Genomic DNA, 12,943 nt, shown 5'->3' on the forward strand with positions numbered 1-12,943 from the left:
CATAATTCCTTTAGTGAACTGGGTATCAGTGGGCACAATTCCCACCCGAATGTCTGCCATGCTCAGAGCATTTTTTGGCAGCCATCTCTTTGATACAGTATAATCAAATTCAGCCACTGTCACTTGCAAAGCAGGTCAGACTGAAGCGTGCAGTTTCCTAGTGACAGTTTGCTTACAGTCCTATAGTCTATACTGAGTGTCACACTGAGCTGAATCTTTAGATGAGAATGTACATCTCTTTTATGAACCACCTCCTCATGACTCTGGCAGACGCACAGCAAGATCTCCATCTAATTTAATGCATCTTCTCCTATACTCAGCAGCAGCCTCAGGGTTCCGCAACTGCATTAATCATTATGAGAAGAAGAAAAAATCTGCATGCTATTATAGACCATATTTAATGGACAAGAATGATAAGCAAGCAGACTTTAGTTTTTATAAAACTGCTAGTTTCTATTGTGCCCCGCAGCTGGCTTACAGATCAAGACTTCAGCAGGAAAAGAGAATTGGTCTCAATGGAATGGCCTGTGGTGCTGATTCAAAGATTCTGGATAGCTGTTGGGCTGACTTAAGGCACACTGATGATTTGCTGATCTTCATCGTACAATCATATCGTACTTTCAGCGAATTCAGACACAGTGTCTCAGATAACACTCTGAATATCTCTCAAAGAATTTATTCATTTAAGGAATGGTTGTGATGCAAGTTGTTAAAATAACAACTGACGTCACTCGAAAACAACAGTAGTTCAAGTTTATCAAGACTTGAGCTTAAAAGTTGATTGAAGAGATTCAACTAAACTTCTGCTTGATGGGTTTGAAATAAATGCATGAAGAAACACAAATTAGACATCTTAGGACAACAAATTACTATAAGCAAACACATTTCTTTTAATTTCCTTTAATTAGCAATCAATAAAGTGAAGAAATTGCACGCTGAAGTGACTCACCTTCTTTGGGCACTGCATGTCTCTAGCCAGGCTCAGCAGGAGCTCATGAGATATGGGGTCCACCAGGTTTAGAAAGGATGCGTTCTTATAGAGGATTTCATTGAGTGACGTACCCTCTAATCCCAGGTCCTGAAAAAGAAAAAGATAAAAGAGAGCACATTTCTGTCAGGACCACTATCATCAAAGATGATTGACAATTAGCATATAGTTTGGATTGGCGGAATGGTTCTGTTCTGGGCAAGAACTCCCTGCACATTCATGCAGCCTAGCATGAATGAGAGCAGGGAGAGCAGTGATAACCCCCCAAAACAAAACCATATGCTGATATCCCCCAACACAAACTGATAACAAAATCTCAAAGCCTTTAGCAACAAGAATGTTACTCTTAACCAATACCAAAACAAATATTTTGCAAAACCCACATAACCTGTAGCAACAAGCATGTTGCCTTCAACAGATGGCCTAATGAATGTTGCCAATACCTTAAAAGCTTAAGCGATATGTTCTCCTGATAGGCTAAGAAAAACATGTTTCCAATTCAACAACAGCTTTAAGAACAAGCATGTTCCAAATAATGACTGTATTGCTCCGGAACAAGCATGTTCCCAACAACGACCAGGCAGCTTAAGAACAAGCATGTTCCCAACAACGACCAGGCAGTCTTAAGAACAAGCATGTTCCCAATACAAATACAGCTTTTAGAACAAGCATGTTCCAATAACAACCAGATAGCTCTGGGACAAGCGTCTTCCCGACAATACAGCTTTGACTAAGAACAAGCATGTTCCCCAATACAACCAAGAGCTTAAGGACAAGCATGCTCTCAAAACGACTAGACAGAACAAGCGTGTCTGATACCGGAGCAGAATCAACGCTGAAATGAAGACTGCATACGGAACTGGAAATGCTGCCTTTAAAAGACACATTTCGAGGAAAGAAGGCATCAAGACATGTCAAACCCATTGTTAGCCTTACTTCCTGCCTCCTGAGATACCTTCATTCGGTCGATAATTAAAAGCAGAATAGATGTATCCTTTACTGCCTTGATACCCACAGTCCTGTGTGGTTGAGCAAAATAAAGATGGTGTCTTAAGTCATTTCTAGCGAGTAACCAGTATTAAGAAATTAAATAACTGCTTAGTTATCAATAAGCTCGTTCTATATCACTGACCGTTAAGCTGCCTCAAAAGCATGTCCGATATCAGTTTCATGGCCTTCATGAACAAAGGCTGCCTGCGAAGTCCTTGGCTGAAAAGCAGCATGTCATCAGCCAAGGTTTCGGAGTAGACGACTTCACTGAACAACGACTGTTTACCATTTTCTCTTGGAGCTGCGCCGCAGCAGAAATGATTCCGTTTGCACCATTGGCATTATTTTCAGCTGCTTAAATCTGTAAGTAGCCTACTAAAAAATAAAGGTGACTTGACTAGGTTAGAGAGGACATAACACACAGTTTCGGCCAATCTCATGTTAATCTTGAGAACCTATAATGTAGTATTGCATCATTCACATCTCTGAAGAGTCTTCAGTTTAATCAGCTTTATAAAAGAAAGATACAGCTTACGATTCTCTCCGAAAACAGCCAAGCTCCTGGAGGCCAGCCGAGGGCGGAGCTGCAGAGTCGAGAGCACTTACGGGCCGATTGGCAACAATCACAGATCTTTGATACAGTTTTACAACAGCTCCTAGTCATGACGGGGATCTTTATCGCTGGGACTGCTCCGTCTTTAGTATCAAACGATGTGCAAATCCAGTGTCAGAATGTACCTAGTTATAAAACATTTGTCACCGAAATGACGGGAACAAACACACGTTGTGAAACTCCTTTGCTGCCCTGGAAAAACAAATTGCATCCACTGTTCACATTACACTGAAAAGGTAATCCTTTCCTCACATCCAAAACACATCTTTAGAGACATTTTTCTCGAGCAAGTACTGCAGCACAGCCGATGACTTCCGAACCATAAACGAAACGCGTTGAGCGGTGCGCTCTTGCTCTCGTTCGGGTCGCTGAGTGCGCGCACGCACGCACATAACAATCCAACTCTTAACAGTGTAAACAACTCAGAATGCATGAAATGGCTTTGTATCCCCCTTTAAGCGCAGCATATTGCAACGACAAGCGTATGCCAGTAACACAGTACCGCACATTGCCAACTGAACAACTAAATGAGCCTAAGCAATGCGGATAGCCATAGCAACACGCATATTGTCAATAACCTGAGAGCATTAAAAGGAACTTAGCTTGTGAAAACATTCGAGAGAGTGAACAGCAGCTGTGGCGAGAATGCTTTATTTCTTGATATCCTTCTTGGGGATGATGTTCCCATCTGAACTTATTCTTGATTCGGTCGCATAACTCGTGGAGTTAATTTCAATAATGCAGCGATGCGTGAAGTAACGCTAGCTCAGTCACTTCTGAATCGGGCAGCTTATGAACAATGCGGTGAATTCACGTGTTCAAGTTAACGAACTCTGAGGTGAGTCCATTGGGGAAACGAATTCCACTCGCTAAATTCCCAATTCCTAGTGATGAGGTTTTTCCTGTCGAATTTGCCATTTAATTTGCTATTGAGCAATGCGAAAACGCTCTCGGTTACTCACGTAACCTCGGTTCCCCGAAATGAGGGAACGAGACATTGCTATGGGAAATACCTTTTCCTCGAATACTACTGAAGCCTTATTGAATCACACCAGTGAAACTGGCCAATGGCGTTCAAGCCTACGAAATATGAGCGGGAATCCCACTCTATATAAGACAGTGCTTGTACGTTATCCATTCAGAATCTTTGACTGAAGCAACTTGGCATTCTAAGATCCTGAGCTCGGTGGCACGGCAATAAGAGCAATGTCTCGTTCCCTCATTTCGGGGAACCGAGGTTACGTGAGTAACCGAGAGCGTTCCCCTTCAATTCGGTTACTCTACATTGCTATGGGAACATATAAAATCCCGCCGTGTCACAGCGATGGAGCCTGGCTCGACTAAGTACGTCAAGTTTCCCATTCGGAGCCGTAATGAGAGCGGCAATGATATTGGTGCTCTTAGTAAACACTCAAAATCATTTTGACTGTCAGAGGGTGTAATCTCCACTCCCCGTGGATTACCCCGCCCCTTGACAGTAAATCCGTGCCGTAGTTCAGGCGGCCGGGGACATGTACTGCCCAGATGGAGAGGAGGTGTCGATCTACCCACAGAAGGAGGTCTCTCGCCAGCCACAGCAGTGGTCACGAGCTCTCGCCGCCTTGGTGATTTATAAACGCTACCACTGTCATGCTGTCCATCCTGATGAGAATGTGACGGTGAAGAATGTCTGGGAGAAAGCTAGGTGTACGAGCGCTAGGTGTACAGCATGGCGCTCCAGACAGTTTATGTGCCATGACTTCTCCGTTTCTGACCATGTCCCGAAGGCTGGTCTGCCATCGCATACGGCTCCCCAGCCCATGCTCGATGCATCTGTCGTAACATTCTTTCTCCTGATCACTTGGCCAATACGAACACCTCAGCGATACAGAGTCATATTGCGCCATGGCGTCAGCGTGTGCAAACAGTCGCACGTCACTTTGATGCGCAAGGTGCCCGTGCGCCATGCGTTCTGTGGCACCCGGCTCTTTAGCCAGAGCTGAAGCGGTGCATATGTAGGAGCCTTAGATTGCACACTGTCGAAGCAGCAGCCATCTGGCTGAGCATCCTCTGAAAGCATTTTAGCGGGGAAGAACACCCTAGTTTGAAGACGCGCTCGCATATTGATTGAGTTCAGCTCCACTCCTAAAAAGGAGATGTTCTGGCTTGGTACAAGCATGCTCTTTTGCATATTTACAGTCAGCCCTAAGCTCTAAATATGAGCGAAGAGTCTGAGTTTGTCGCTGAGCAGCGCGCTCTCTGATTGGGCTAAGACTAGCCAGTCGTTGAGATAGTTCAGGATGCGCATTCCGCTCCGCTTCAGAGGAGAGATAGCAGCATCCACGCATTTCGTAAACATGCAAGGGGCTGAAGGGCAGGGCTGTGAATTGGTACGATGTCCCCTCGAATGCAAATCTCAGGAAGCGCCTTTGGCGGGGGGCTACCTGAATGTGAAAATAAGCATCCTTTAAATCCACAGAGATAAACCAATCTCCCTGCCTGATATGTGAGAGAATTTGTCTCAGTGTAATCATTTTGAACAAGCGCTTTGAAAGCGGGCGATTCAGCGATCTCAGGTCTAAGATTGGGCGGAGTCCGCCGTCTTTCTTTGGCACCAGAAAATAATGACTGTAGAAGCTGCTCTAGTGGTCTGTGAGGGGTACTGCCTGCACAGCGCGCTTTGCGAGAAGATTGTGTATCTCCTCATTCCGCTCCCGTACAGTGGACATTAACACACCGTTGAAACGGGGCGGTCTGCGGAAGAACTGAAGCGTGTAGCCGTTCTTTATTGATTTCATAACTCACTCTGATATCCCTGGCAGTGCCTGCCACGCTTCTGTGAACTGTGACAGTGGACGAGGAGGACTGCACACCGTGAGGGATAACTCGCCGTTTGGGGGCAGGGAGTTTAATACCACACGAGTGTGAGAGTGAGTGATGGGGGAGAGGGGAGTGAGAGGAGGAAAATTGCCCTGATATTGAGGTCAGTTTTGTATTTTTTTTTTACTTTATTGCACTGCATAGTGGAACAGTCAAAACACAAACATGACAATTGCTCTCGCCACCCGCAACAGGCAGGGGGGCATGGTGAGCACACACAGCGGAGCGAGCAGACTTCTTCAGTGGCTCGTCTTCAGCGCTGGGTGCAGCTTTCCTTCTCCGAGAGACAGCATCAGGAACGCGGCTTTGATTCCGGTGCCGGTGGTCCGCTGTTTCTGTCAGGGCGGGGTCTCTGGCCCTTCGAGCCTGATGACGCTTCGGCCACGGTTGTCTTGACCTCACCGTCGGCTCATATTCACGTCAAAGAGCAGCAGAAGAGGCATGCGGTCTTCCCACGCGCTGCGCTGAGGAGGAGTGGGAAGTGGCTAATGGCCTTCAACTGCTTCTGTGCTTCAACAAAGCGCTCCATGAACGTCTCCACCACCACTCCGAAGAGACCTGAGGGGTTCACGGGAGCGTCCAGAAGGGCCGTTTTCTCTGAGTCCTTCAACTCGGTCAGAGTAAGCCACAGGTAATGATCTAGCACCACAAGATTCCTCATATTGAGGCCTATCGCTCGAGCTGTCACCTTTGTCGCTCTGAGGGTCAGATCCATGGCGCGTCGGAGCTCTTTGAACACTTTAGGGTCCGGCCCGTCCTCATCCAGAGACTTGAGCAACTTGGCCTGATATGCCTGGAGTATTGCCATCACGTGCAGTGCTAAAGCTGCCTGGCCCGCCGCGGAGAAAGCCTTGCTGGGGCGAGGTTTGCAGTGGCACAGCAAGGTTTAGAGGGGAGAGACGCGTTGTTTCTCACTCTTCAGTTCGCCGCGGCTGACGGACAGAGATGGGCAGCGATGGCTTCTTCCACGGGGGGAAGTTTGATATACCCCACTTGGTCAGCTCCATCCACAGAAGACAGGAGGGAGGATCCCGGGTTATGCACCCGACTGGTGAGCGGCATTCCACGACTTTTTTTATCTCGTCATGCACCTCGGGGAAAAAGGGGCCAGGTCCCCGCGGGGTGTCTTTGCGGCCGCGATACGACTGGAGGTACCACTCGTCCAGACGGTCCTGACAGATCTGCATCAGAAACTCACTGCACTTTCCTCCTTGGCTCGAAAGAGGCTGCAGAGGAAGAGCACGGCAGAGTGAGTTGGGCGAGTTCATCGCCTTGGACGATGGCCACACGGAGCTAGAGAGTCCGGAGACTCATATCTCCGCAGAGGGGGCAGTCCGACCTCCCAAGCGCCACCTCTGCGTGGGCGCGACCCAGGCAGAAGACGCACGATTCGTGGCCATCAGAGAGTTCGATTGGCTCCGCGCAGGAGAGGCAATCGCGAGTCATCTTTGCTTCCAAAGCTCACCGAAACACAGCAGGGGACGAAAAGGTGTGTCTGCTGCAGAGTGTAGATCATGGTAAGTAGTTATTTCTTGTTGATAGGTTTTCTGCTTCTAGTAGAAAGTTGGCTGAAGAAAAAGATTCTGAATGAATGATGTACAAGCACTGCCTTATATAGAGTGGGATTCCCGCTCATATTTTGTGCGCTTGAACGCCATTGGCCAGTTTCACTGGCGTGATTCAATAAGGCTTCAGTAGTATTCGAGAAAAAAGTTTTTTCCCATAGCAATGTAGAGTGACCGAATTGAAGGGAAACTGCTGATAATACTGGCAACCTTATATATGGATGCTTAGATAGGTGTCGTATTCCTATAGGTAGATGGGGATCAGCTGAGAGTCAGCTGATGCGAGCTTGACTAACGTGACCTGCCAGAACTAACGCTACGCTCGAAATTAACAGTCCCTCTCTCAAGCTGCCTTTTCTGGAAATTTCATGATGTGCTGTATGGCTCTGAATGTTTATTTTTGTCCTTTTCATATTGGTAATGCCAGGGATTTATGCTGAAATCTATATCCATATAGATCATAGGTGTCTTCAACCCTGCTCCTGGAGACCCACTGTCCTGCAGAGCATAGACTTAGTTCACACTGCAGGCTAAAGTGGCCCAAATCCGACTTTTTTGCCCAAATGTGACCCATATCTTATTTTCTTATGACAGTCTGAACAGCACAAATCCGATTTTTTCAAATCAGACCCAGGCCACTTTCATATGTGGTCCTAAATCGGATACATATCCAATGTTTTGCAATGCGACTTCGGTCTGAACGGCCATGTCGCATTTCATGCAATTTTTACGTCATTGAAATGCGACAGACTTCACAATTCTGCGCTGGAGGAGGCGGGAAGATTAAAATCACAATGGCAGACAATATATAGACAATAATATCACTTCGTTATTTAGGCTCCGATTGCACATTAACTTAAAAATTGCTAAGCACATGCTAACACGAGCAGCATCCATTTTTATTCCCGCAAACAGAGTGCGCTGTGTCTGACATCACGTCTTCTTCTGCGCATGCGGGTCACTTCAGGGCCGTATACCGTTCACACATGAGACTGATGGCAGTCGCATTTAAATTTCAGCAAAAAAATCTGATCTGAGCATTAAGACCTGCAATGTGAAGTCATAGTTCCAACCCTAATCAAACACACCTGAACCAGCTAATCAAGGTCTTCAAGATCACTTAACAAGTCACAGGCCAGGTGTGCTGAAGCAGGTTGGAAATAAACTTTGCAGGACAGTGGGTCCCCAGGAACAGGGTTGAACACCTATGATATAGGTCAGGGGTGCCCATCCCTGTTCCTGGCGATCGACTGTCCTGCAAAGTTTAGCTCCAACTCTAATCAAATCTATTCAATGAAGCGTTACACTGCACAATGAATCTACTATTTACATTGTGTCTACACTTTGTTTGTTATAACTCATAATTTTTCACCATATTTCACCATTGGGGGAGGGGGGGGTTATTTATTCTGCATATAAATTTGGTTTTGACAGCTGTCCCAAAAAGTCAACCAGCCCTTTGGGAAAGTCCCAGTGTTGCGAAAAATTGAGAACATAACTTTCATGTATTATGCAACTTTGATTTGCTTAGATAAGAATAACTCTAGAATGGCAAGATTGGGGTGTTTCACTGAGACAGAGTGAGAGCCGCAGACTTTCAATAACACAGAAGGGATTATGAAACTGCCTCCATTGGGTTATTAATATTCAAAGACCAGATGCTTTTATCTATGGTGACTTGCATATTCTGATTGGAACAGGTCTTTGCACTCAGTGCGGTTGGACTGTGCATGCTTAAAAGTGTTTAGCTGCAGGGAAGGAGACACCCACACCTACCCACCTCTCTGTCCCCTACTCTTTTCCATTCATCCAGCACCAAACACCTTCTCTTTTTTTCCCATTATCGTGTGCTGAATCTCAATTCCAGAGAAAAAAAGAGCACAGGGGTCACTTCGACTGCTGGACAGACCTGCTTAGACCAGCATGAATTTCCAGAATGAATATTGGATAGCGCTGGTTTGAAGGCTGAGCTTGTATTGTTTCTTTCAACCCAGGATCATTGGAAAAAACATGCCTGTGGTGACATTTCAGCAAAATTATATTACTTTCAAAGTAAAATGTCATGTGAGGCTGTAAAAGGTTAAATGTGAATCTGGTAAAATTGTATTATTGTTTATTGTTGTACGTATCACGCCAGTTCGGTAGATGCACATTTTTCCAATGAGCCTACATTGGTTTCTTTGTTACTAACTAGCAGCTAGCATAATCTGCAAAAATTAATAAAGTCTAGTTTTTATAGGGTTAAACTGCTTGTCCAAGAAATGTAAATGTCAATAGTGTTCTATGAGATCCAGACAGCGAGTGAGCAGAATATGAAAAAAGCACGTAACAAGATGTGTAGGGCCAGTTCTGCGTACATACACGTCTCAGATGGTGAGCAAGATGAATGTATTTTTGTTTTAGTGAGGATGTCTAATGACGCTTGGCTCTTATGTCTCTTTACTCTAACAAACCATTTTATCTATGAACAACACACACCAACACAAACAAAGAAATTATAGTGAAAGTCAACTCAAATTGACCTGAGAGGTCTGGGAGACAGTAAGTAGGACATGATGATGAAAAACCTTTTAGGATTTGAAAAGAATTCCTGCTACTGTGACTTCCAAAAATCCTAATAATATCATCTCTATGACAAGTCTTTTGAGAAAGAGACTTGGGTAAAAGACCAAGCACAGGCTGACAGCTGCCTCAAGTTATATCATGCGAGATCTGGGGCTGTCAGCTTGTTTTTTAGATGCAGTTTGGCTAGCTGGTATCTCTAGATCCTTTATGCCAAAAGATTTTTTCATCAATGTGAGATTACTATACTGTAGCAGTCCTGTCACCAACTCACATCTCTGTAAGAAGTAGAGGAAAACCGGGCAAGATGCCTCCCGGAGTAAGATGTTCTCTCCTTCAATTTCCACTTGACCACAGAATCCAGTGCATTCACTAGTGCATCTGTTTTGACATTTGAACCTCAACTTTTGAGTGATTTACTCCAGAACAGGTGTCATTTACAGTATATCTGAACAGGGTTGAGGCTAATTTATTTTTTCAGCTTGAGTGACTTTTTTTAAAATATATATATATATATATATATATATATATATAATTCTGCTCTCTGAATGTACATCATGTTTAAAAAATATTACAATGTATATTTATTTAAATGATTAATGTTCAAAAACAACTCAGTTTGAAGTATTATAGTTTAATTATTTTAAGCAAAACTAATTAAATGCACATTCTTAAATAGAATATTTGATTGTATTCTTATTTAGTATTTTATATTAATTCATATTAATTGTGTTTATTATTATACTTCAAAAAAAACAAATAAATATGTAATACATTTTTGCAATAGATGTATTTCTCTTTCTGTAAAAACCAGATAACAGATGGTTTCCTACGGGGGGTTTCTTGCTTGGTAGGAGGTCCTCATACCCCAGTTTTGTGCTGTAACAAGTATATTAGCAAATGTTTATTTCCCCTAATAATAAACCAGATAATGCATCATCATAATGCACAAATTCATATGTTGCAATTTATCATCATTTGTCCATTGTTTTTAGACACCGATCTACTTATCCCATGTTCTCTTATCAGTTCTTTCCATGTCCTCTCTAATTGTGCTAGGTCCTGTTAGCGGCTCTGAAACATGAGACCCATTTTTAATTCTCTGTTTCTTGATAATGGGAGAAAGCCTTAATAAAGACTGTGAATGCACACTGAGGACCTCACCGTGGGTCTCCGGTGACATGCTTGCCGCAGTATAGGTATCCAAGACTATCTTTCTGTGTTAATTAAAACGCTCTCTGCTCTGGGATGTCAAATTCTCAAATGTAATTAACAGCACGTCCTGAGAGAGGGAGACAATGAAAGGGGACTATTAAAAAACTGAATTTAAAAAAAGAAAACAAAGGGATGACAACAGGCAAACTGTGGGGGGAAATTACATGAAAGACTGAAAATAAACATGAGAAGAGAGCGTACAGTGTGAATATTAAATACACACAAGTGACTAACAGATATAAGACCTGCTGGTACAGGCCTGTGCAACTCCTGTTCCTGTTCTTTGTGTGGCTTGCTATACATATTAAAATGCTGACCCTCTGCGAGGCTATACATTTCATGCCTAAACAAACTTATCAGTAAATAAATATATAGGACAACTTAAATATACACATGAACATGCATTAATATTTTGAATGAAAGCCTTTACCTTTTCTAGAAAAAAGTATCTGTCTATCTGGAACAAAGCTATTTCTCCTAACCTCAACGCCGTATATAAAAAAAAAAAAAAAAAAAAAACGTACATTTTCGTAAATGATAAGAAATTCACTGTAAAATGATGTTCTCAGCATCTCAGGATTGCATTTGATTTATTGATATATATATATATATATATATATGCAACCCGATTTCCTGATTTCAGACCACTATATTGCATATAGCTATACAACAAATTTTAATTCGGTTTTCACAGACAGTTTTTCACAATAAATTAAATTAATAATGACCGAAAAAGTTGTAGGCTGAAGCCTTTGCTTATTTTCCTACTCTTTTTATATATTTATCTAATGAGCAACAATTTTCTTACTGGATTTGATTCATACAAGATAAACAGAAATAATAATATAATAATATAAGTGGTACAATTCAAGATGTGCTTTGGTCTCTCCATAATCTATGGTTAATAAATTTAAGGCAGTGTATAGTGTTACTGTATAAAAATAAGAAGAATCATTGTTATTTTAATAAAATATAATAAAATCTCATGCATCACATACCTTCTGGGATCCACTTTTTACTGTTTTTACTGTACAGTTAAATTGCAAGAAAACTTTATTCTTTTCTTGATAAATTTAATATAGATTTCCACTAAAGGAAAATATCCTATAAATTCACACTTTGAAAAAAAATACAGTAAAAAAAATAAATAAACAAACACATTTTTTACAGTGTGCATGAAAATATGTTTGGCCTCAAGCTATATTATATAAAAAGTTTTTGTTTCAAAATTATTGTTCCTTCTCAACATTTATTGAAATAACTTGGATATGCCATTAAGCAACAGATCCATTTATATTTGTTGGCAGATGCTTTCTAATCAAAACAAAAGATGAAAATCAACAGTAGCCAATTCATATGATCAGCAAGGCAACAGCATTTGGAACGAGGGAATGAGCAGCTGCAAAGATGAGAAAACTGAGAGAGAGAGAGAGAGAGAGAGAGAGCGAGAGAGAGAGAAAGAGAGAGAGAGAGAGAAAGAGAGAGAGATAGAGAGTTTTATTGAGTTGTATGGATGTATCTTGGAGAATAATAAAAGATCTAAGAACGCCTTTAAAACTTCATTTTGATGAGGTGTGGCTGTGTCTCCTTGTCATTTTGACACAGTAATCATATGATATCGTAAAGAGATTGCAAGGAGAACAGGAATTCATAAACTGTGACACATTCTGCCCTCATATCACCACTTTTAACACGGCAGGAGTAAAATGTCAGCCTTCATTTTTGCTCCAGGCTAAATAATAATAAAAAAAAACTTCACATTTTCTAATTGTTTTTTCCCAGTGAATAAATTTGAAATTTTTTCGATGATAAAATACCTTTTCTTGTCCCAGTATGAAGAGACAACTGTACTGCCCTGCAAAGGTAAAATGCAGTAACTATAGCAAACAACACAGCAGCTAATGGAGCAGGACTGTCTGTCTGACCAGATGCAGATGAGGGGAGTGTTCAAGCAACCTGTTCGAAAACACTCATTTTGCATGCCTTCAATATATTATATTGTTTATATTATTTATCCAACAGCAGCTTTTGACTTATTCTTACACATGCACATGACACACTTAATGCGAGTGACCCCGTGATCCCCTGCACTCCTCTGTCATCAGTGGTCAGCTCTGTCTGCTGCTCTGTACTGTGTTGAGTATATATGGG

At 42.5% G+C, this 12,943-nt stretch overlaps 1 protein-coding gene across 1 annotated transcript in view; it reads right to left on the reverse strand.

Annotated features, from left to right (window-relative positions):
- The window catches only part of LOC306848750 (leucine-rich repeat-containing protein 75B-like), a gene marked incomplete at its 3' end in the record, with an annotated part of 30,815 nt that overhangs the window by 15,983 nt on the left and 1,889 nt on the right, over window positions 1-12,943 (reverse strand). Inside the window, exon 2 of the mRNA XM_079383492.1 lies at window positions 950-1,078. Coding sequence (XP_079239618.1) covers window positions 950-1,078 — 129 coding nt within the window. The remainder of the gene's footprint in view (window positions 1-949; window positions 1,079-12,943) is intronic.

The sequence above is a fragment of the Barbus barbus genome (assembly GCF_936440315.1).
Source record: "Barbus barbus genome assembly, chromosome: 28".
Lineage (NCBI taxonomy): Eukaryota > Metazoa > Chordata > Actinopteri > Cypriniformes > Cyprinidae > Barbus > Barbus barbus.